This window comes from Triturus cristatus, chromosome 2_1 (genome assembly GCF_964204655.1).
Source record: "Triturus cristatus chromosome 2_1, aTriCri1.1, whole genome shotgun sequence".
NCBI lineage: Eukaryota > Metazoa > Chordata > Amphibia > Caudata > Salamandridae > Triturus > Triturus cristatus.
Genome location: NC_140581.1, coordinates 880,539,739 through 880,565,428, shown reverse-complemented (window position 1 = coordinate 880,565,428; position 25,690 = coordinate 880,539,739). Strand labels below are relative to the sequence as shown.

The window sequence follows — 25,690 nt, the reverse complement described above, 5'->3', positions numbered from 1 at the left end:
CGCCGACTTCAAGCAAAACTCCGCCAATGAACGCTTGGCAGAGATTAGAGATTTTTGTCCTGCACGGCTCGCCAACAGTAAGTTGATGAGCGAAAATTGCCATCCCCATGCATGATTTTTGGGCTGTAGAAGGGTACCAGGTGAGATTTTCCCAACACGGGCTGTGGCGACAGCTTGTGGTGAGAAAGTTGAAGCTCAAGTAAAAAATCTACTTGAGCGGCAGCAAAATCAACTTGAGCAGCAGCGCCCTTTGGCATGCCGCTCACACTGATATTCCAGCATGGAACAAGCTCCTGGCATTAAAATCAGTGCAAGCAGCGCAATGTGCTGATGTCTGCCCTTTCGTGGAACTCTGCAGAATCTCGTGGTGTTTTCATGCAACTCCGCAGAATACCACGGAGTAAAACTCCGTGAGTCTGCCCACCCGACTCATTATGGTTGGCGAAGAGAGAAGACTTCGGAGAAAAAAACTGTCTTCTTTTGGAAACTCCTGCCTTGAGCACGTTACTAGAAATAAAATAATTGTATTTGTGAGCTGCAACCAGCTTCCAGAACTCCTTCCTTACGTCCATCAGAAACCAATTGGGCTTACCTTCAGGAAATGTCAACATTTCTACCTTTTACACATTCACCTTAACTAATTCCTACAATCACCATTGTCAGTCGCCTTCTCTACTCATGGCACATCTGGTATGCTCTGATTGTTCTCGCCTCCTTGGCACTTCTACTACTGGTTATTCTGCATTTCATCTCTGATTTGATAATTGTACTTTTGTAGTTATTCTTTAAAGTGCACTTACACCTTCCTATTAAAGCAGCACTAGAACAAATTGCAAATATATAAATAAATATATTACACCTAGCCCTCTCCTCATGTGGGCCTTTTTTTCAACTGGTTCTCCTCGTTACTTCAATTAAACCTCTCCTCCTATGGTACTTAGCCAGGCGTCTAAGCAAAGAGTAGCAAGGTTAAGGGCATCTTCATGTGGTGTCAAACATGTTTGGGCCTTTAAGCAGAAATCATCCTTCTGTGCACTCCAATCTCCCCAGCAAAAACCTGACTCATCCAGTGAAGAAATAAGTATAAACCTTTCTTCCATCTATGTGTGACTGATACCTCCGAGTAGGTGTACTTCAGGTAGCCACATTAAAATTCTTCCGTTTAGTTCTTGTGAGTGTATCTAATGCCTGCCCTAAATTTGCTTCTGGGTGGGTCTCTGAAATATAGTACTGTGGTGTGTAGCTCCCATTCCTTGATTTCCCTAGTCCCACATCTGATTAGGCCCCCCAGACCTACTTTTATAGTGTCAAGTTCACCTCCTGGTTTGCTCTAACTCAACTTCTGCATGAGCCTCTCAGACCTACTGTTATATTGTTTAACTCCTTTCCTTCAGTTATCCTAATTCTGGTCTAAGTCTGTCTATCTCCTAACTCTGCTTCTGGGTGAGCATCTCGGACCTACCACAGAAGTGTCTAGTTCCTCTCACGAGTTCCCCTAACTTGCTTCTGGGTGGGCTCTTAGACCAACTATTTTAATGTTAGAACCACCCTTCCCAAGATGATATAACATTGATTCTATGTGGTCCTCTCAGGTCTACTACAATAGTGTGTATCTTTTTTTCTGGGGTTGCCTAACCTGATTTTGGTGGGTCTCTGATATCTACTACTATAGCATATAAATCTCTTCCTGTATTTTCCTAGCTGTACCTCTGAGTAAGCCTCTCAGACCAAATATTGTTGACCTCTGGGCAAATCCTAGATACCTCTGGTTTCCAGGGACATCCTTGGGTTACACAAGTTAATAATTCTGTTTTTGGTATTGTTATATTATCCAGAACAAATCGCCCATCTTATTAGTCCCAGCAAACTGCTTGAGCATAATCAATGGTTAAGAAACAATGGGTCATGTGCTTCACGAAACTGCCAAAATTCTTGCAAATGAGAATGCTCAAAGTTGCCCTCCATTATGCATGAATAGAATTCTAATTTCCTCCTGCCCCTCCCTCATTCATACCCATCACCTTCTATTCCACCCCTAACCCAACACCTTCCTTCTTTCCCTACCACTCCGTCTAAACTATCTCGCATGTGCCGACCTCCATCTTCAGGTCTCCCTAAAGGCAAACTGATCACCATGTTCCCAACCTCTCATTTGTCTCAAATCCCTCTTGGTTTTTGTTCAAGTCTATCCCTATGCTTCAAGTCTCTCTCTCCCCAACTATATATACACCTCTCTCAACAAACTCTTTTTAGGTCGAGGACTACCGGTCTGCCGAAGGCAGAACCGGAAGTCGGAAGATTTAATGTTTCCTAGAGTGGCTATTTAGCCCGCCTCTCTTTTTGCTTCTCCTCCATTGGCTGGCTTCCTAAACGGAGGCCAGCCATTGGAGGAGAGAGCCATCCCTCCAAATAGGCTCCGTCTTTTTCAGATTCGGGGGCGTGTTCCTTGCTGTTCTTTCCACTTTTTAGCCACGCCCTTTTAGAACAGCAGGAACACGCCCTCGATTCCGAAAAAGTTTGGAAGCTTCCATCCGCCATTTTTTAGCAATCAAGAAGCTCCGAGGGCGTTGCGGGCGGCGCCGGGCTCGGGAATCCTGTGCACAGCTCCCAGGTGCAGCCTGCTCCATGCCGGCTGCCCTGTGCGCATCACAGACCGACAGCCTCCTCCCGATACAAATCTCTGCGAGATGACTTCTTTCGAAGTTTGCGCCAAACTAAATTAATTCGCGTACGATAAATGTTCAAAATAATATGTTGGTAGAGCCTGCTGTATCGAGTGATTCTTCTTGTCCTTTGATCGCAGAGGGCTCCTTCCCTCGCCACTCCACAAAAGTGCTGCCGTTTCAAATGTCGAAGAAACGGTTTGCCGAGACACGACCCCTTTAATATTTTAATGTTCCACTCGTAGACGCGTTGTTAAAATAAGTCCTCCGGCTCAGCTTTTCATCCTTTCTTCCTAGTCTAAAAGTGTGGCTTTTGAGTTGGTTGGACTTCGTTTTCCATCTCAAAGTTTAATTCTCCTCTCTCAATTAAATCTGAAGAAAAATTTAAAATGAGTTGGAATCCCATTGCCCTCTGCCTTTCACCTTGATAAAATGAGTACCAATATCTCCTTTAATATTTCGGGGATCGCACGGCTCATTTTAAAAGCTCAAGAAATACAGTGATGTATTATGTATGTATACATAGATGTTTAAGTGCACGGCACTTGAATGCACACTTTTTGGCGCTACAAATGATGTGAGGTTATTGTGTTAGCACTATAGCTGCTGCGAACTCGTTTTCTCCTTCGAATGAAAGGCTTGTATGAGGGCCCCAGGAGCCTGGGTCATGCCTAGCGCACCTCTGTGCTCGCGGCGCTACTCCGGACTATCCGCGCACTGCGGCGTTAAAGGTATAATTTGACGGACTACTGTCCAAAATTGATTTCAGAACCCAGCCCCCATCCTTTCTAGGTCGGTAAATTCGTCGGTAAATTCGGCCAACCTCGGAATGGAGGGAGAGGCGCAAGTACGATGCAAGAGGGGCCTCTCTCCTGCCCGGGCTCTTTAGCCTAGACTCTATTTCTTTCACAGTCTTCTTCACAGCGCCCCCCTTCGGACAGCCCGGACCCTCCATCCCCTCAGTTCCTGAGCTAACCTGGCCCCCGGGCTCCGGCAGGGACGGGGGGGGGCGGGGTCGGGCATTTCAGTGTTTACCCTTGCTGTGGTGCACGGTGAGGAGTCTCTCCGGTCTCTCCTGGGGCTGACCTCGTTGGGGGGTCCCTGTCTCACAGTCTGCATCACTCGCAGGCGGTCCTGGGGTGCTGTGGGCCTTTCTCTGCCCCATCGCTCTCACACGCTCCTTCACACCTCTCACCTCCTAACAGCCCGGACTCTCCATCCTCTCAGCTCCTGTCCTCTGTATCAGGCTCTGCCGCTCTGTCCCAGGCCTCTCCTTCAGGGCCTCTCTCCTGTCCGGGCTCTCCCTCCCCAGCAGCTTCAATCCCCCTGCCTCCGCATCTTCTCCTCCTCTCTTTGTGTCTTCGTGAAGCCCTGAGCCCCCTTTCTCCCTCCTGTCTCCCTTACCCTGCATGAGCCCCTCTTCTCCCTGTCCCTCTGACCCAGACCCCTCCTTCAGAGCGTCTCTCCTGTCCGGGCTCTCCCTCCCCAGCAGCTTCTTACCCCCTGACTCCGCATCTTCTCCTCCTCTCTCTGTGTCTTCGTGAAGCCCTGAGCCACCGTTCTCCCTCCTGTCTCCCTTACCCTGCATGAGCCCCTCTTCTCCCTGTCCCTCTGACCCAGACCCCTCCTTCAGAGCGTCTCTCCTTTCCGGACTCTCCCTCCCCAGCAGCTTCTCACCCCCTGACTCCGCATCTTCTCCTCCTCGCTCTGTGTCTTCGTGAAGCCCCAGCTCCGAATCCCTCCTAACCCTCCTGTCTCCATCCCCTCTCTGCCCCTCTGAGCCAGCTCCATCCACACCCCCTGGCCTCGGTCCTGAGCAATCCTGGCCCCCGGGCTCCGGCAGGGACAGGGGGGGGTCGGGCATTGGAGGGTGTACCCTTGCTGGGGTGCACGGTGAGGAGTCTCTCCGGTCTCTCCTGGGGCTGGCCTCTTTGTAAGGGGGGGGGGGGAGGGTCCCTGTCTCGCAGTCTGCATCACTCTCAGCCGGTCCTGGGGTCTCGGGGGTGGGCTGGGCTTTTTTGTTCTCTATCGCATCCACAATCTTCTGCACAGCGCTCTTTTTCTGACAGCCTGGACCCTCCATCCTCTCAGTCTCTGGTAGAAGTCAAGCTGCTGATCTTTCCTGCTGTAAACGTCTCTCTCCTGACGTCACAGGTGTGTTTAGAGCACCCTCCGCCCGTTGCCCTCGGCCAGGTAGAGATGGGCCCGGCTTACCTGGCATCGGACGCCCTTTCCTGGACACTGCTGATAAGACACACCCAGCGCCAGACACCCTGAGCTGAGCTGGTGATAAAACTGCACATCCTCCTTAATTACTTTACAACGTATCTGTGAGAGGGAGGGGGCGGGGGTCACTTGATTCACCCCCCCCCCTACGGACCACCTCTATCCAGCGCTGAAACTGGAACACATGTACTCCAGGAACCCATGCATTGGGGGCAGGGGGTGAAGCCACGAGGGGCGGGGGTCACTTGATTCACCCCCCCCCCACGACCCACCTCTATCCAGCGCTGAAACTGGAAACCATGTACTCCGGGAACCCATGCACTGGGGGCAGGGGGTGAAGTTACGAGGGGCGGGGCTTGGAACGCAGAGGCTGACAGACCACTTCCACTTTTATTAAAAAAGACTTTGGCACCAAGGCCTATATGTGCAGGGCCGGACTGGAGACCACATGAGGCCCGGGCACTGAAAGAACAGGGGGCCACGCTCGCGGATAAGGGCCTCATGAAACGCTGCTTGGGATCGGGGGTCATCGTGGGAGAAATCTCTGATAATGAATCTCCGAGCTCGTGGGGTCGGGAGCCTCGGAGCACCCCTGCAGCTCGCCCACAGCGCTGCTCGCCTGATCTTTAGGCCTGAACATTTCCTCACGTCAGGTGCCTGACTGTATGAGTCACCTGTTGGCCCCTTAGCCTGTACCGCCCCCACTGCAGACCCCTGTATGTCCTGCATTGTATCAGGCATGAGTCAGAGAGACACGCGCATCCTCCGCGTCACCCTCGACCCTCATCGCTCCTCCACCTTTCCTTTCTTCCTCCCTTCATTTCCTTTCCTTTCTTCCTCCCTTCATTTCCTTTCCTCTTCCAATATTTTAGTCATTCTCCCCCCTCTGCTCTCTCACTTCTCCATTTCTCTTTCTCCACATTGCGCTCCTCTCTCGACCCCTCTTGCTACTTTCCTGCCACGTGTTATTTTGACCCAGACTGCACGTTCTCCACTTTAGAACACAATTAAAAAGTAAATGTAAGTACTGTAACACTTATTTGTATTCGTGAATGAGCTCAGAGCAAATGCACTTCCAACTACTTCTTACTTCTCTCTCTAAAAAGATCACTACCTCACTCTCTATATCACAACTTCTCTCTCTCTCTAACTCACTACATCACTCACTCTCTATCTCTCTACCTCACTCTTTCTATCTCACTAACTCACTTTCACTGTCTCTTTCACTACCTCTCTCTATCTCACTACATCACAACATCACTCTGTGCTTATATATCACTACCACACAACATCCCTCCCCCTCACTACCTCAATACCTCACTCTCTCTATCTCTCTATCTCACTACCTCACTCTCTATCTACCCCACTCTCTCTCACTACCTCACTCTCTATTTCAATACCTCACTCTCTCTCTCTATCTCACTACCTCACTCTCTCTCTGCTAATGCAATAGGTATCACATATGCAAAAAAAAGCTAATTCCAATAGAAATGACAATGCCATTTATTTAGGGATACAAAAATGATAAAAAAATAATGAGCAATACCAATAGCTCTACCTATAATATTGCCGAGACCATTGCATTGTAAATGCTTGTTTCTCTCCTGTGCTCTGTCTCCCACTACAAATCCCAAAAGCAACTTTTTGTTGACCACTTTCCAGCTTCCCCCATGTATATCCACAATATTTATCATGAAGATACAGAACTGGTCTAGCAGTAGAATGTCCTTGTTGTCTTAATTACTTGTAGCCTACTCATCTTCTCACCTAACTCTGTCTTTTCATATTGCTAAACCCTCTTCCTAACTCCCTTGTAACTCCAATATCCTTCCCCATCACTCCTCTATACACTCTCCTCACAGCAGTTCTGGTGTATTTGCCTCTACCCTCCCTTCTCTCCAAACCAAGTAACTTTGCTAATTAGAATACTGGAGCAACTCAAAGAACCATGTAACAGATAATGCTCACAGCCTTTGCAGCCTCACCTGCTGTGGATGCAACATGAGCTATAAACTGAGCTCCAGCATGAGCACCATTGTCAATTCCAACAGGGGATTCCAAAGGCAGAACATCTGATCCCCACCTAATTTTGTACTATCTCACACAGTAGAATTGTGCAAGTATCAATCAGAAGAATCTTTAAAAGACATGGTTACAGATGTGCCCATAAAGAGACCTATAAAGAAAATACAATGATAAGGCCAATATTTGGTCCCTAAAAGAACTTCAGCATTTGACAGGATTCAACTAGCCACCGCCCAAATATAATACAAACCAACTATCAAGCAAGCTAGTAAATGTGATATCTCTTAGTTAGATCATTAATCATATCTATGAGCTATCAGCAGACTTCAAACTTGACATACTTTTCATCACTGATATGTTGCTTGATGTTCACCTTCTATGCAAAGAAAATCCCAATGGGGACGTAATACACAACTCTCTTCAAGAATTGCCCTTATCTTAAGGACAAACATTGATCGACAGAAAGGCCATGCATACATCAAGGATTTCTCTATTTTTTTAAATTAATCAATGATAGACCAAAACTGTCTGTGTGCAACATTCTTAGCCTCATTCCTCCTCATTTATTTCTCATGCTCACCCAACAATTGTACAGACTCAGTTCTGGACAAAATAACTGTAGCTACTTTGGATAACACAAACCTGTGAAAACTAGGGTATTCAAACAGCTGGCTTGACAATCTAGCCCTACGCCAGACCTCTTTGCCTTCTAACATTAAAGCACCCGCTTCTACCAATTGGTCTGGAATCAAACCCATTCAGCCTGCACCAACTTGATGCTATATTCAAACGAATAGATTTATTCTTGCTCACTTGGCTTGAATAAACCCCATTACATAGAATACTTATCAGACCATCCATTTCACACTGAACATTAACACAGCAACTAACAATTCTATAAGCAGTAATATAGTCATACCTATTAGATCTTACAAGAAATTCAGTGTAAACACATTCCAAGAATCCTTTTCCACCTCCTAAAACCTGTGACTGGAAATATCTGTACAACAACTCCATCAGTGGTTAACCTAGTCCTTTGACTTGGTTACCCTTCTGAAAATTATATGCCTGAGACATAACAGGACAAACAGCTAGTTCATCTACAATGCAAAAGTACAAAAAAACAAATGCCAGATCTTGAAAGACTTTGGAGGTATCCACTCAACCTAATTGATACAAAGTAGCTCCAAAAGTGAAACTGAATCAACCACACCTCCTTCAAAAAGGCCAAAGTCTGCCACTAAACACAACACATCACGGAGACTTCATAAACATAAAGAGCTCTTCAGAATGATCAATTAATTATGGAACCTGAATTTGATATTAGTACATAAAAACACTGCTGGAACTCTGTGAAACCTTAGCAAAACATTTCCACAAGAAAGCCTCTAACATCAAAGCTTATTTCCATTCAGAACCAAGCAACATCCAGTCAAAATCTCCCCTACCAAATCAGGCTTCTCTGAATCCTCAACCCACACAGTGCCTATTAAACCTACTGACATAAAGAAACTGCTTGAAGACATAAACATGGCTGGTTATGCCACTGGCCTTTAACTGTCGAACATTTTTAAGTCAATACTACTGGACTTCCCTGCTGCATACTGACTAGAGAAACTCCTTCCTAACAAACCTGTCCTAAAGAAACTGTGATTTGACCCAAGCTGACCGAGCTAACTACAGACTTAGAGCACAGGGGCCTTTCTTAGGCAAACTCATTGAAAAGGCAGCGTTTGTCAGATAGCCACTTTCATTGAACTTAACGATTTTCAGTCAGAGCGAATGGGTTCACACTATGGAAACAACATACCAGCAGTAATCTCAATTTGGGACAATCTTAAAATCTCTGTCAACAACAATGGGGTTGCTGCTCCATGATTACTGAACCTATTATTAGGTTCTGATGCAGGGTGACCCACTAGCTACCAGATCGAAGGCTATATGATGGTGGGATACAATGGCACGCCACTGTACTAGATAAAAATCTACCTCACAGTACTGGCCCCAAATTGTCTCCGTATCACCAATGAATCTTTCATCCTTCTCTAGTTCAGCAAGTGTTTCCGAAGGGCTATAATATCATATCCCTACTCTTCAGCATTTGCCTACTCCCTCATCTGGAACGTGAATTTTTTTAACCACACCTACTACAACTAAGCACATGACACTAAAATCATTTTAAACATCAAAAAGCCCTCACTGGTCAGATCTTCAAGCATCTGGGGATTCTTATTAACTGTGGATCAATGGATACTAGAGAATCATTTCAAGCTGAATTCTTCAAAAACAGAAATACTCACACTTAGCTCCATATCCCCTTGACCCAGAATATGGGTCAGACAGCTATCACTTTGACTAAAGTGAAAGACATTGTAGCGATTAAGGACTCTAACACATCTCTTCAATCCCAAAGTGACTAGTTACTCATTTGATACAAGGAGAATCCTACAAAACATTTACCTCTACCTGGGTTTCTTATATATAGCTCTAGTATGGGTCTGTCTAATTTGAGTAATAGAAAGACTGTACTATGTCAATAGACTGTAAGTTGTTCTGATTAAAACTCCAAACTACAATAAATTCTGAAATCTGCAGCCAGAAAAGTTTGCAACCTAAACAGAAAGGGCCATATTGCCCCTGCATTCAAAGTGCTACACTGGGCAGAAGTATATCTTCCAAAAACCTCTGTTGTGCACAATGGGTAGCTGCTTTCCAGTACCAACATGCAAATTACAGAAAAAATGTCAAAGAAACTCAAATCCATGAAACATTATTTGTAATTAAGAAGAGCGAGAACATCACAGCTGTTTGCATAACATGGGAGTCAAGTACCTGTAAAGCCACCACCCTTATTGATTTGTATATACTGCTTCTGAAGCTATCCTCACACCTATTGTCTTCACTTAAATTCACACTTTCATCGCTTTCCACTAGAAGTGTAAAATGTGATCACTCTCTGATGCATTATCCTATTTGCAGACTCTCTGGACATCACATATGGCACTAATAAAGAACATGGCTACCAACACCTTTCTCTCATTCACGCACCTCAGATCCAGAACCATTGACGTGGTCTGCAGAGCACGCTGAACTTCAACAACCATTTTGGTCTGCCATGGAACCACCACGTGCCATACTGTGAGAGAGCTCTCAGCACACTTTGAATCTGGGTATGTCAGGTGGTGGAATAACTGAGGCAGATTAAAAGGTAGTGGAGGTAAGGAACCAGAGGCCTGGGAGCAGAGGAGGATTAATAGAGGGCTGGCACTGGCTGTAGAATGTTTTACCTACAAAAGCTCTCAAAATGAAAATTTGGCCAACAGTCCATCATAGGTGTGTCATTCGTGTTCCCCATTTTACTATGTCTTTATAGTGGATTGCCTCATGCCTCTGTACCTACCTGATAACCAACAGAGAATTCTCCTTTTTTTCACAATGTGCCTCTCATCCTGTCGCTCTTTCAAATTTACCAGTGTCCTTTCCCTCACTGTCATGGTTTTAAATGTCCTAACTCTCACCTTCTCTTGTAGCCTCAGTAGTCATGTTCTTCTTTCCATGACATTGCCACTAAGATGTCTGCTTTGTCCATGGCATTCTCATTGCCCACAGAGTCAAGACCTTGTTTCTCATTCTCCAGAATCCTGTCTGCTTTTACATTTTGGCATTTCCAATTCTGTCACTCTTTTCACCATTGACTTCAGAATCCTGCTTTTCTCATATTCATTGCCTCTGCAGTCCTATGCCACTATTCCATTGCCAAAAATGCCTGTCCCTATATGTCATTACCCCCAGTCCTGTGATTCACATTTTCATATTGCATCTAGACTTTATTATGCTTCCATTTCTCCTTGTTTCTAGTCATTTGCCTCTTTTTGTTACATCAATTTTCTTCTTCTATGCAACTTCCTTTTTGGCCCTATACCTATCTAGTTTAACTGTATTTCTCATTTAGTCATGGTTCCCTGTACCTTGCCTTACGGTGGCATAGCTGCAGCTCCCAGCTCTAAAAAGTGATCCGCCATTGGCGAACAGGACCCTTTAGGTGGATTCTGCTATGTGGTGCAGATAGTCATAGCTCGGGCCATTATTGTTGCGGGGACGGACTGTCTGTTGCAGCAAAAGCGCTAGTGAAACAGCCAAGTGGATGTGTGGGCGTATTCAAGACTCCAAATAATGGGTAACCCTCAGCTAATGAAAATGAGATGAGAGCCATGGAGAAATAAAGCAGATGAGCATGTGATTTAGGGGCGTATACTTTGACTAGCCCTTATGTAGCCACTGCCCACCAAAAAAAGGGTCACAGAGCAATTTGATTTTCGTATACTGGGAGGAGCACCAGCTCACTTGTAAAACGTAGACCGTGTCTAAATAAAACAGGACAGTGGCCTATCAATATGATGAGCTTTTATATTCTAAACTCAAGTCTGCACCTTGCTATTGATATTTTCTGCATTACTATGTACACTATCAGTTTGTTTAAGCTCGTAATCAATATAAATATACACTAAATGAACAACTTGGACAAATAGATTTAGATGCTGTGCACCCACAATCTTCTCTTAAGAGAGTATTGGCAGAACTGGCTCCTATTTTCTTTAACAGTCGTAAGGAATCTAGACTAAAGGCATGCAGGATTGAAGATCCTTGTACGCACTTACCAGTGAGGTAACGTAAATGGCACAAAGGATGAATGCCTCAAGACTTCATTGATAAATGCTTCAGTGTAATGTAATTTAGTTCTGTCTTCAAACCTTGGGAGCCTGGTGTTTCCAATCTGTTCATCTGCAAAGAAAATAGCAGCTTTTTTTGCCTGTATTTAAAATCATGTTTCATTTAGGTCAATCATTTATAAATGTTAAACTGTTCTCATATATTGATGTTACCAATTTCTTCATGGATCTTGATTTGTGCTTCAGGACAGTGAAACAGATACAGAACTATCCACTGAAGAGCAGATGATACAGTGTCAAAACCTAGGGGAAAACAAAGGGATATTTATTCTGCATGGTTAAAGCAAGCATGTTGTGTATCATTTAGGACAATGGTGTCAAATGTAAGGTCTTGGAGGCCAGGTTAAATCCCACACCTTCAGGATAATCACCTAGTTTATCTATGATTTCCTTTGTGTTTAATTGTATGTTAAGATTCCTTATTTGGATATCATAATGGCCCGGCATGGATCAGGCTCTCTTGCGCTCTCTTGGAAAATCCATAGAATAGAAATATGTGTTGCCAGATGTTAAATAATTTTCAAAATTCTAATAGCTTTCAGCCATGCTATGACATTTCACTGCAAATATGATGATGGAAGATAAAATGAAAGGGAGGGGGGAAAGACAATTGAAAGGGAAATAAAGGTTAACCCAATAGTTATTTTGACAGTACAGTGGAAACCATGTAATGATTGTTGTTCATGACTTGTCCAGCCTAGATCACCAGGAAAGTACCCATTTTCAAATTAGTCTTGCACTTGCTAGACAATCCTTAGTGAATTCAAGTCATTTGGGTTGAACTGCAAAATGACTGATGTACACAGGACCCAATCAAGAAAGGTATTACAGATCCTTTTATAACAGAAAGAGAAATAACAGATGAAGAAAACCGCAAACCCCTGAGAAGGTCGCTCGCAATATTCACTGTGGGTGAAACCTGTGTTGGTTAGGAGTAAAGTCCATGTATCATTAAGAATGATTAACCTTACAACTGTTACTAGTATAAGTGATATTTGCTATAATACAACAAGAAAGCATATTTTTGATCCAATATTCACTTCTACCCGTAAGAAGGTTCCTGGGAATGCATGTTGAACCAGGAAAAGACAAAAACACATACTCTCAATCATGTGGGCATTTAAAAACACTTCACCCATACTATTGCCTGCAACTATCTCCCATGGTCAATTTTATTGAGTTGATTTACTCGGTCTGAAGATTTTTAGCTGATGATAACTGATGTTTCGCAGCAACCTCTTTAAAGAACAATTACTAAAGTGCTGTCTGTCAGTTTTTCTACTTACTTAACAAATAACAAAAACAATATTTACCTGCTCCGAAGATGTCCCCAACTGTAGACATTATTTGCTCATTGGTTAACGTTTTGTCTTTTGTTTGTGTTTTATTGCAAATTCCAATGAGGGCGTCTGTAATATCTCTAACACAGTTCTAAAATAAATAGAAGCATTGGTCAGTTCTTTCCAAAAATCCATATCTGTCTCGGATTGTTATATGAGTTTGGAAAACCAGACATGTTACAGTACACTAGATTTAGAAAGGAAATATTAATTTGGTCACCTAATATTAAATAATGTGGCCACGTTGCTATAGCTATTTAAACTATTGCATGGCATTGCAACCAGAAAATGAAATTATTGTATAACAAATGGCTTTTGTGTACAATAATAGTCTGACAACCTGAACAATACTGCTATATATAAACAAATGAATACGTAGCACGTGAGTTTGATTTATCTTCAATTCAATCATTAATACTAAATACATTTATTATAGAAATTGAAACCTCGGGTCATGCACCTTGTATTTAGACCCTAAGTGGATTCCAATAATCTTTCTGCACCTCCAAATCAATCATTGAGCTCATGTAACAAGAGATCTTGCAGTCTCTCTTTCAGACTCTTTCAGTGTAATTTAAACGTGAAATCCCCAAAACATCACCACCAGATAGCAAAGTGGGCCCAACCAAGCAGCCAGCACAGAATGTCATTTAACTTTTTTGGATGTGATCAAGTAGAATGAGCACTGACAGTGCTCTACTGGCCCCTGGCTGAATCACTCAAATTTGAAACACTAATGCTTGTTTTACAGTGAACACTAACTATAGCGGCACTTGCTATAAGTGATTGTTCTATTACTACATGGTAATATCCAGAGCCTATTTTGAGCTGGTGGTTGACGGTGGGGGCACTGGCACTTATTATTGGGGATTGACACTAATTTTTCCTCTATTAGATATTTACAGAGTACATGGGAGAGAAGAACACACAGAACTGAAAGGTACAGGAAGATAAAGATGGTTAAACCATCACAAACAGAAAGCAGGAACCTGCAAGTAAAGTGTGAGACAAAGGGGGCAGGCTGTGTCTGGTAGTGGATTAAAGACTACCGGCCTTGGTATTAGGTGAGCCCACGTTTAAATGCACCGGCTGCCAGCTTCTATGCTGATCTTTTGGCACTGTCACTCATTCTTTCACAAATTAAGCACCTAATCTCACTATATTCAACTCAAATTAATACAGATTAGTAGGTGAACTTTTGGCCATTGCCTTTCAACTCAACAAACTAAAATAAATGTACAAGTACAAACATGACCAGAAAAAAGTAGGTTTATATTTTACAAGGAAACTCCAACTTGACTAACCTATTTTGGTTCATTAATGTTTTCCTAGTCTCCAGACGTGCACATTTGTGCCTCATATGAGTTGCTCTCTCTCTTTTTTTAATTTATTTTTTAACTTATGTGGTTACCCCTCAGCACTGTAGATCAGATGAATGTGGCTTTGGGCCTCTGCCACCCACAGCATAGGGTCAGCTTTTCCTAGGGAGGATTATGTGCTTAAACCTGCCTCTCATTGACGTTTGCTTCTTCCTTTCCATGGTGTATTCTCAGATTCTGTCAACTTTTCTAGTGCTCCATCATCTTGGAGAGATCCAATCCCTCTTCCTATAGCTGGATAACCTCTCCACTTCCCACCATGTATCTATGAAGGGGCCAGATGCTCTTGGAGATCTCAGGACACTGGTCATTTAGTAAAAAGAAGAAGAAAAAAAGTCATAGCTTCCTGGGTTCTTGTCTCAAATGCAACTTTTCTTCTGAGCAACAAATTCTTAGGGGCTTATTTACAACCCCCTTGCGCCGCCGTTGCGTCACTTTAAACCTGGGGAAAAATGACGCACCGCTGGCGCAAGGGGCTTGTAAAATAAGCCCTTTAGTGTCTGAAATGAAGAGTTCTAGTGATTCTTTTTGCTCACAGAAAATAACCTCATTTCTTCCATTCCAGGCAGAGTCATGGATATCAAATAGGGGTTAAAGATCTTGGCCCATGGTGAACATTTTCCATTAGCGAATTAAGCTTAATTTATTTCTTGAATATTCGTTTCTCTCAATTATCAGCTTACCATTGAAATTTTGTATCATTTAATGATGCTGCATCTAGGATAAAAGGGCAACTCCTCTTGAAGACTTCGGTTTCTCTATTTCTAGCTTTTTTATTCCCTTTGGTGCTTTCTCAGAAAGACTAAATTGTCAGGTGTATTGAGGCTTTCGTCGCAGTACTGACCTCCCAGGTGTTAAAGAAGAGAACGGGAGCCATTTGACGTCATAAATAACTCGGCCTATTGACTCTTTTTCAACAGATAAAAATGCTACATCACTTTGTATACAGAATTAGGGGTTATTTTGCCTGCCATCAGCAGTTCTTTCCAGAGCTGTGTGTCACTTCTAATTTTTATCTGGACACTCAGTGTTTTTGAATATTCAACCATACTGTCATTTAGTTGGAGGATTGTTTTCATAATGATGTCTTTAAGCATATTCTCAAATGTAGGTTTTAGATAAGGTGGTTTGGCGTTGCATAGTAATTACTTTTTATCCGATCTAGACCCCAAGTCCAATTGTTTTCGGTGGTTCTTAATTTGCCACTTATACTGTGAGCCAGGTGTATTCAACTTTTAGTGATTGGCTCCAATATTAAGAATTCTTGGGCTCCAAACAGAACACTTTCCTACTTATTTAATACTCCTTCAGGTTTCCAGCTTCTTCCCTTATCATTTTTGATTCCACCACGATCCAGCAATTAGCCTTATGTGGTATGTCATGTTGTCTTTTGGGGTTTTACTGTTTCTTTAACTACAAGCATTCTATGTCAGAATGTGGTGGTGTCATCCAGCTTCTGTTCCTTCTTGGACAGTTGCTGCTGGCACTGGATGGACCTCATGAGTCGCACCTTCCGTGAGCTCTTCTGTATGTATTTACTTTATTGGGATTGACCAATAAAACTCATTTCAGAACTTCATATCAGCGCGTCAGCAGTTCTTGTGGAAACCCCTACTATAATTTGGTACCAGGAGTGGGGTTGTGGATGTTCGCCAACATTTTCTGCTTCTTTACTGATCACCATCAATCCAAGAGCTCACCGGACTACCGTCAAAATTAGAGGCACTTCGTTAAACCTCCCTGGGCACTTTGAGGTCAGTTTACTTTGCCTCTTTCCTGTATTTCCATGCGCAGGAGTAATTCCATTTACCTCGCGCCATCATTTAAAAATATACAGCGCAGCCTGCCTCGCTCTTACCTCGGTTTTCCAGATTCCTGAGTTCCATCTTCTCCTCCTCTCCCTGCATTGCATCCTGGGATGCGTGCTGACGTCATACGCATGTTGGCTGCCATATTGGATGAATGAGGAAGTGATTTTCTCCTGCTTTAAAGAATAATTCGGAGCGATTTTCATACTTTACATTTATCGGCATTGCAGCTTTCCATACTAGTGCGACATCGCAGTCGGTGATTCGCACACCCTTGTCAGTTCTTCATCATTTCAAGTCACTTAACGGTTCTTCCAGTGTGACACACGGTGATTCACACACCTGACTGTTCCTGCTTTGAGTTACAGTGAGTTTGTTATACATTTCTTTTCTTCACACGGTGATTCCCACGTGCCGGTCCTTACATATTGGTGACACTTAAAACTTTGTACATTCGTATGATTTGACTTCATTTTAGTGTTGGAGTATCACAGTTTTACTTTCAAGCTCCATGGCTTCCAGTCAAGGCATCATTCAGCCAGCGCCATTTCTGTTGAAACCGGGAAAACCTGAATTAAAATGATCGGAATGGCTTAGGGACTTTTACCTCACTGCCATCGATGCGGACATCTACTCCCCTAAAAGGAAACTAGCTCTGTTGGTCATTTAGGCACAGCTGGTCGCAGGGTTTTTGATAATTTACCATGACATTCTGCTCCTACTTCTAAAGATGAAGTCTGGAATCTTTTCATTGAAGCAAAATTACGTATGGCTAAACAGTATTCTGATACTACAAGTGTTATGTTAGGAAGGTTTAATTTCACAATGTGCAAACAGTCCTGTGAAGAATCCGGTGAGGATTACTTAGCGACTTTAAGAGTTTTAGCTGAAAAATGTGAATTTGGTCCTGATATTTATACTTATGATCAATTCAACCCCTACTACACCTTCCTTACATAGTTATAATTATAACGTTTTTATGACTTTATTTTAATTAGATCATTTCATTAGGCTTTGATCTCTGGAGTGGTTCATTAGTAAAAATACAGTTTTATTGCAATTATTCCATGTAAATAAAACAAAAATGACAGATTTTAATAAAAAATTCTGAAACGCTAGGCGCTTAACTACAACCTTATGCTGGAAATATAGCAGAATTTATTGACATTGAAATTTAAGAAACCCACAGAACAAAATACAATAGCATAACACAAAACAACATAATGACACACAAGAATCATATCAGGGAGGGCACAACCCAAGAAAACAAGCATAGCAGAAGAGAACACAACAACCACAGCACAACAGAACAACAAAATGCCATAATGATGCAGAAAACGTCACACAACACATCGACGCCACAGCAAAAGGCAACACATCAAATATGCACAACCATTTTGTCACAGATCAACACCTCCACAAAAATGCTTTCATAATATGGTGGTTATGTTGATATCCGTGAATACAATGTTATTACACACCATGATATATGCTGGCCCGACCGCAGCAATACCAATAAATGCAATGTTGATGCACGCAATAAAATGTGCTTGCATAATGTCGATATCAGTAGAAACAATGTCAATGTATGCCATAATCTATGAATGCATAAAAATGTTAATATTAGTAAAGACAATATCGATGTACGCTATGACAACTGTACGCATATTACGGAGGGTAGCTGTAAAAATTATATCAATGACTGTCATGTTAATTGTACACAATCTAGTTAACTCATATCACTGCTCTCTGATTCACTCAAGGTGACCTTCCCATAAAATCTGAGTAATAGGTACGTGGTTAGACAGGCCCTGCACCCCAAACCCAAGCCTACCGATTGACAGGTCACAAGTGGGGTTCAACTTAGCTCAAAGACAAACGCTCACCCAGGGAAAACCCTGATCGATCCCACAGATAGACAGTTACACCACAAATAGGTCCAAGGAAACTGGCCCCAATAAAAATCATTTGGTCGAAGGCACACATTCCCAAAATACCACAAAGATAGATGCCACATACAGTTAGGGACACTCAGCCAATCAGGATACAGCATACACACCACAAATGGAGCACGCCTGGAGATTAGGACAACATTAAGGAGCGATAATAGGTTTGCACTCTTTTTCAAGTTGGGGTCTCCCCGTAAACCTACTTATGCATTTTTCTGGTCATTTTTGTGCTTCTACATTTGTTATTTTATTTTGTTTTTATTTTATGTAGTGATCACGTGCTCCTTACGCCGGACATCTGGACACACACACTTGCCCACAATAGCTCATGCCAAGGTCGAGAGACACCTGTGTCCCCCTTATCAGATGGTTGTACTTGTTGTTTATGACCAGGCCATGAATGCCAGATTGGCTTATTGTACATTACAAATAGTATAAATGGTCTGCCAGAACTTCTGTTCAACGAGAGACTTTCTTCAGACGTTACTCTGTCGATACTCTCCCAGCCGCTGAGTTTAATTAAACCAACTTGTTCCTGTTTTGCCAAACGCCCCTTGTCTTTTCATTTCTTAAGGTAAATTCATACCCGAGCAACATTTAAAGAATTAATTTAGCCCCAAGCATTGCCTTAATTACCACTGATGACTTTTAATAGCACCAGTCAAAAATGTCTTGAGATCTGGCCCAGGCAATCAACTATATTAAATGTGGACTGCAATTTGGGTTAAATAAACCCACAACATTAGCTGGAGTTTGGCCAGAATTTTGTGAGGGAATATAAACCTGCCAAAGGCAGGACTGTGACACTGCTTTGAACAATTCTACGAAAGGCATTAGACAAAGCAGTGTGAAAGGGAAAAACATTGATGACAGAACTCATCGGGTATCACAAAAGGCATTATTAAATGAGCTGGTGGGGGGAGCTGGTGTGACCTACTACCCATCATTATCAGGGAACAGGAATATCCTTGCAGTGTTCTGCCTGTCCTGGCCAACCTCTGTACCTAAGTCACCTGGTCTTACCACACAATACACTGGTATGGCCCTGGTCAACTACACTACTGTTGCATAACATTCAACTTTTGTACGCAAAGGCAAAAATTGCCAGGTGTAAGGACAGGGATGTTATTTCTGCAAAGCAAGAGGAAATGCATGATGCAGTTAAATTGCATTACTTTGGTGACATTTTTATATAATAATGAAGCGAAACAGCAATAAGGCCCTATTTACTTGTAATAATAAAAATGTTTCTTGACAATTGGTAATTTCTAGTCTTCATTTACTTAGAGGAGAAATGAGGTTACTGTGGGGCTAAGGTGATCCACCAAGAATACATACAATGAAGATACTTAATTTTCCTATTGTGAATACTAGGACAATATTAAAACCGCATGGCAGTGGGACATTAAATACGAGAGCAAGGTTCCATGCAATATTCACATTAGTGAGATTATGTAAGGCATTACCGCTATTACAGTATTCACTTTTCCTTCAGTATACAGAGGCTGTCATGCAAACTAAGGACTGAACTTCCCCTCTTGTTTTCAGATTTCTTGCCGATTAAGGAGGTGGTATTCCACAGATCATTAGAGGCACTCCTGAGACTCAGGACTGATGTTGCTGAAAGCTCATCTTATCTGGAAAGCTAGCAACAAGCTGCTGAAGAATCTGTGGGTCTGCCGTGATACAAGAGCCTGCTTGGCCTGCTGAGAGAGGCAAATAGAAGATATACCTGCAGTAGGAGGCTGGCCAGGCGAGACCAGCCACTGTGCCCCAATCTAGCATGGGAGCTACACAGGAGCCAACTTGAGTGTTGGAATGGGTCTTCCAGCCTTGCCAAAGGCTGTTTAATCACTATTGGCATGCGAAGCTAAAGAAGGAGAGGAAGCATTGAAGAATCCAGCCAAAGTGGTGAAGTGGGTCTCTTTTCCTCTATTATTACTGGAATGTCACCATCGACATGCTGCACCCAAGAAGAAGAAGCTGGAGGGACACAGGAGAAGATCCGAATGTTGCAGTGAGTCTTCCTGCCTCCAAGTCTCTGCTTAAACCATAATTGGTGCAATGCATCAATAAACAGGTTGAAAGAGCAACAGAGCTTGACAGTGCGGTGGCCTCCAGAGACTGCGCTGGACACCCGATGTCCTGTGCTGAATCTGATTTCAAGTGGATGATCACCGAAGCATCACTGGCACTGGAGGGTGGACGCTTCCCTCGTTTGGGATGGGGCTTTTGCTTGTGGCCTGTTTGCACTAGATAATGTCAGTATTTGCTTACAGTGATTGTGATGCAGTTTCCTAGGATACGGAATGTTACGGTTTGAATGTAAAAGTTGACTACTTGATTATCTCTGAAAGCTGTGGAGATGTACAGTCAATAAATGTAGTGTATCCCCACTTATCTGCCTCGGCATTATCACTAAAAAATTGGCAACGATTGTGACTTTACCCTCATCTTCACCTACGTGTGCTGTTTGAATTTTGTTCCGCATACCCGGGATATCGAGAAGTGTTGTCTCAGTCAGCTGGGATTTCCTTGGACTGGGAAGCAATGAGGATGGGCGTGAACAGCTCAGTGCGGCAACTTCATATATCCCGATCGAGCTATGCAGCATTGGGCACTTTGGTAAAGGTGAGAGCCCTCAACTGAAACAGCAGAGCTCCGTGCTGTTTGAGTGCCCACTTTCAACTGATGATTTGGTCCAATCGGGTAAGCGTGTACTGCTAGTCTGCTGACTGTTGTTCCCATGCAAATGCTTGACACCCTCCGTCTAACGCACCTGCGTGGCTCATGGTATTTGTACCTACGTATGACTTTCACCCTACAGCTTACATACTGTGTGTGCTACAAAGTCACCGACTGGTCTATTGAACCCAGAGATGGAGAGGTTTCCAGCATAGATGTTTCTTTTGTGTGCGTCTGCCACAGAGAGGTGGAAGTGCCGTCTGCCTTCATAGCATCGTTCAGGTACATTGCCCGACATCCGGACAATTACTACAAGACATTTGCATCAACCAGTTCACAAGTAAAGATGAAGAGGTATTCTCATTGAGTGATAATTTTTTTTTTTTTAGTAAATATCCAGCGTGAAGAGAACTTTATTTTGGATGTAGACTTTTATGGTGGTGATAGTGTGCTTTTTTAACACTCTTTTGTGCCTATTTGTGTTTCATTCTAGCACATTTGTGTATGTGGTAATTATTATTATTTTTTCATTGTATTTTGTCTCAAGTTAGTTTGCGTGTACCTAATAGATTAATTGACAATATGCAGAATGTACAAGCACCTTCACTGTTTTTACAGCTTCCAGGAGACCCACCAGTTAGGTAGAAATTTTGGTTTAGGGTGCTAAATAAATATTCAGGTACTGTGGGGGGGGACAAGATTTAGTGCAGAACGTAAAAGGTTTATTTTAGAACACAACTTAGATTTTGAGGGGCAGGTAGTGCTGTAGTAAGGACTCCCTTAATACGTACATACATTGTTAAGTTAGCATAACCGCGTTAGAAGTTGGAAAGCCATCTTGCTGCTTTTGCACACGACACTGCATTTACATGTTATTGCTTAAACGAACTGCTGACTCGAGTTTTGCCTCACACGAGAGCAATCTGTTGTTACCATCCCGAGCTCTGCGAAGCGACCTTGGTCTGCACACGATGTGACAAACAGTCTGAGTTGTTAGACAATGCATGTTTTCCACTCTAGGTTGATCGACCCACTATTTAGTCATAACACACGAGCAGCTGCACATACCTGAAAGTTGGTGCTTTTAATATCACGGACATCATGTTTATTATTCAGACCGAAGACGAGCCTTCCTGCGAGAAGTCTCCTGATGCTCCTGTGATGTGATTTCACTAAGCTGATCTTTGAGGTATGGGGTCCCCTATTCAAGCCTAAGAGACCTTCTGTTAGACTAATAATAATATTAGCTTCTTAGTAAAGGGAAAGTGGTAGTATCCACTGTCATTATAACATGATCACCCCTTTTATAGTCTATGGAATTGTAACTATGTTAATGGTTTTGATTTTAATCATTTGTCTGCTTGTATTAGCCAAAGTACTGCATATTAGGACACGTGGTCTATAAAAATAAACTCTTTTTATTTTCACCGTGTCTCTGTTGATTCTTGTTGTGGACTGATGTGAGAATAATATACGAACAGGTATTTCCGATTCCCACCATTCCTGAGTATGTACTGAGTCGCGTGTTCTGGGTTGTCTTTTCATTGGGACCGCCGAGCTAAATCTCGGATAACGAATGGGACACTTATGCTAGCCGGATACTGGGTTCTGGGTTCTGAGGTGAGTTTCTGGTACACCACAACTTACTGAGGTCCTGGGGTTCTACGCATAGTTCTGTGTATAAGCAGAATCCCTGCAACATGGCGCACCTAACGTTTGGTCTATGAGTTGAAACGCCTTAGTAGTGCTCGCGTTTGTCCACAACTCCCTCATTCTTGTTTCCGGATAACAAGTCTGACGGATTTAAACCTACCTAGGTCTATTGATATAGGTTCTTTCAAGCTTGATAATTAAAAAGGTTAGTGAACCCTTGTGCTACTGATAGTTTCACGTGTGTTGTCCTAATGTCGGTGGATATTGCGGCGCATAGCCGTGCGGCTCTAAAACGTCATTTGACGCAGTATGGGGTACCGGACACTGGTATGAACGTCATCTTTGTGGTAGGAGCCGATGCGGCTCATCCCTATGAGTTGTTCTACTCTTGGGTGACGATTCCAGCGGTGGGGGATGATGACACCTTTCATTCTTACACTGCCGCTGCAGTGCCGGCGAACTATACGCCGTATAGGACACAGGAAATACCAATATCTGCTTGGCAGCATCTTATTTGGTTTAATGGCGCCCTTCCCCATGTGGTTATACCGCCGAGAATGGGCCCTTTATCAATTGCAGGGGCCACTTGGCCGGTACTAGCCGGATTTACGCCTCATCCCCGTTACCTCACGGTGACGGTGGCTGAGCTGCGTGTACTACACACTGCCCTCATTACGGTATATAGGGCGTTGGTGCAGTATGTGTCGCGCAATATGCAGGCGGGGGCGCCTGCTGTTGCGGGACAGCCTACTGATCATCACGCGGTGGTCATTAGTCCTGTTATGGTCAATTCTGTTATGGGCAAGCGCCCCCTAACTAGGGATGATTTTCCCTTTTGGCTTGCTGAGAAATTTGACCAAATAGAAGCGGTTTACCCGAATACTTCACCTGTGGAGAAACACAGGATCCTCACCATTAGTTTGCCTAAGGACTTGGTCCCACACATTGACGATTGCACAAATTGGGGCAAGGTCTTTGCAGCGACGTACGCGCAGTGCTATAGCACTCCGTCTATGTTGCAGCTGCCCTCCGTAATCAAAAGAGTTCAAGAGAACCATGGTGCGGAGTCTGCGATAGAGTTAGGGATGCGGCTCCTCGGGCAATTTGACCTGGTGGCTACCATGATAATTGGTAACCTGAAGGGTGATGCTTTGCATTTCCAGGTTCGTAATGAACTGAAACGAATTCCTGAGGAGGACAAACCGCAGGAATTTGCGAAAATAATCGCAGAGGCATATCGGGATTTGGGTCGTAGCTCTTTAGGAGTTAAGCCTGTCATAAAGAATCCCGATCTAAAGCAGCAGGGTAAGGCAGAAACGTCTGGTAAGGACGACCGGCCCTTTTTTCCTAAACAAAAATGGCAGGTTAAACAACAGGGGAAGCAGCAGCAGCAGAAACAAGGCTCTCGGCCTGCCTCTCCCGTACAGTCTAGTAGTGAACGCACTTATGATCTGCGCGATCGTGCTGCTATAAAGTCTCCTGATAGATTTCAGGTTTCTGAACAGCGCTCTCCTCGTTCTTCACAGGAAACATCGGCTACACAGTCCGGTGGCGGAGGCGGTGGCAAAGGTCGGGGTGCTCCACAACAGCGTGACCAGCCCCGACAGACTGAGGGTAAAGGCAAGCAGGACGAATTTGCACGACAAAGACCCCCGTTTCAGAAGAAGAAAGTGGCGGCTCTGACGGCAAGGTATGCCTCAGATAGTGCGGACACAGCTTCGGAACCGGACATGGGCGCTGACGCTCCTGGACAGCGCAGCGGAAATTACCATAGTCCGTCAAGCTCTGCGTCCATTTCTGGCGGTGACAGCAACTGATATTTCGGTTACTGTGGAAACAGCTGACACCAGAGTGGCTCCCCTGATAGACTTTATGAAATAGTCTTATTAATTGAGGGTGACATACAACGTACAATAAAAGGGATTTTTTGGGATAATCTGACCACTACCTATGATATCCTCCTAGCGGAGGCAGATTGGCCCCCAGCTTTCATTTTAGAGGCTCCTAGAGGGGAGGAAGTAATCTTCCCGTCCTTTGCGCACACAGTGCCTAAGGACCAAGCTGAAGTGTATGCTGAGGAGTGGGCGCTTGCGCTTGCGCCGGCGGTGTATCGCACTCAGGTGGGATGGGACAGATTGTCCCCCTGCCATGAGATTCCATTGCGGTCTATGCCCCAGCCTCAACCCCAATATCCTATGCGTCGTGAAGCGAGGCCACACGTCGCGGCAATCCTTGAACAATTGGAATATCAGGGTGTTATTGAAACATGTGTGTCCCCTATGAATAACCCTTTATTCACTGTAACGAAGCCTGACGGCTCGTACCGTTTAGTTTTGGATTACCGGCACCTAAACTCCCACTGCCGGACCTGCACGGTACAAAATACACATAGCTCGGCTTTGGTCGACAGTCTCGTGCGTAAAAGATTTAAAACGACACTTGACATTTCCAATGGCTTTTTTAGCCACAACCTGTCCACACTGAGTAGCCAGTGGACAGCGTTCACTTCGGGCGGAAAACAAAAACAGTTTACAAGATTAGCCATGGGTTACAAAAATAGCCCTGGCGTCTTTTCTGCTCGCGTGGTTTCTCTTTTAGAAAGAATAGACCCCGAAGCATACTCATATGTTGACGATATCTATCTTACGGATGATGAGCTGTTGCCGCATCTGTCTCGCGTTGACAATATTATCGTGAGTTTTGCAGACTATGGCTACAAATTCAATTTTGCGAAGTCACACATCGCAGAATATACGGTGTTGTTTTTGGGCTACGAGCTCAACAATGAAGGTAAGGGGTTGGCCCCCCACTTTCTGGAAAAGTGTGCACGCTTGAGTGCTCCTACGACACTGAAGAAATTACAATCTCTGCTGGGTTTTCTGAATTTCGGCCGTACGTATATTCCTGATTATGCCCAGCGTATCAAGCCGCTTTACGCCTTGGTACAGCCTTCATTTTCGAAGTCTTTACAGGCTGACCTTCTTGCTTCACAATACTTGCTGACACGTGATAACCGCACTAACCTGGTAATAAGAATAGTACCAGGCGCCGTGGGGTTCACGTATTTGACGTTTAATGAGGGCGACACAGTCCCCATTGCGTACAAATCCCACTTGTACACCTCTGCTGAATTACGTTTTTCCACGGTCGAAAAAGTTCTGACTGCAGTGCAGATGGCGATCCTCAAGGAACGCGGCCTGTCGCATGGGAAACAGATTCTGGTTGTAACTCC

General features: G+C 43.8%; 1 protein-coding gene across 2 annotated transcripts in view; it reads right to left on the bottom strand.

The window, feature by feature from the left end:
- The window catches only part of LOC146866026 (cytochrome P450 1A1-like), a 197,643-nt gene that overhangs the window by 38,703 nt on the left and 133,250 nt on the right, over positions 1-25,690 (bottom strand). For both annotated transcript variants that reach the window (XM_085633042.1, XM_085633044.1), the window contains exons 3-5: positions 12,958-13,075; positions 11,798-11,887; positions 11,573-11,696 (exon numbers count right to left, since the gene is read on the bottom strand). In XM_085633042.1, coding sequence (XP_085489168.1) covers positions 11,573-11,696; positions 11,798-11,887; positions 12,958-13,075 — 332 coding nt within the window. The remainder of the gene's footprint in view (positions 1-11,572; positions 11,697-11,797; positions 11,888-12,957; positions 13,076-25,690) is intronic.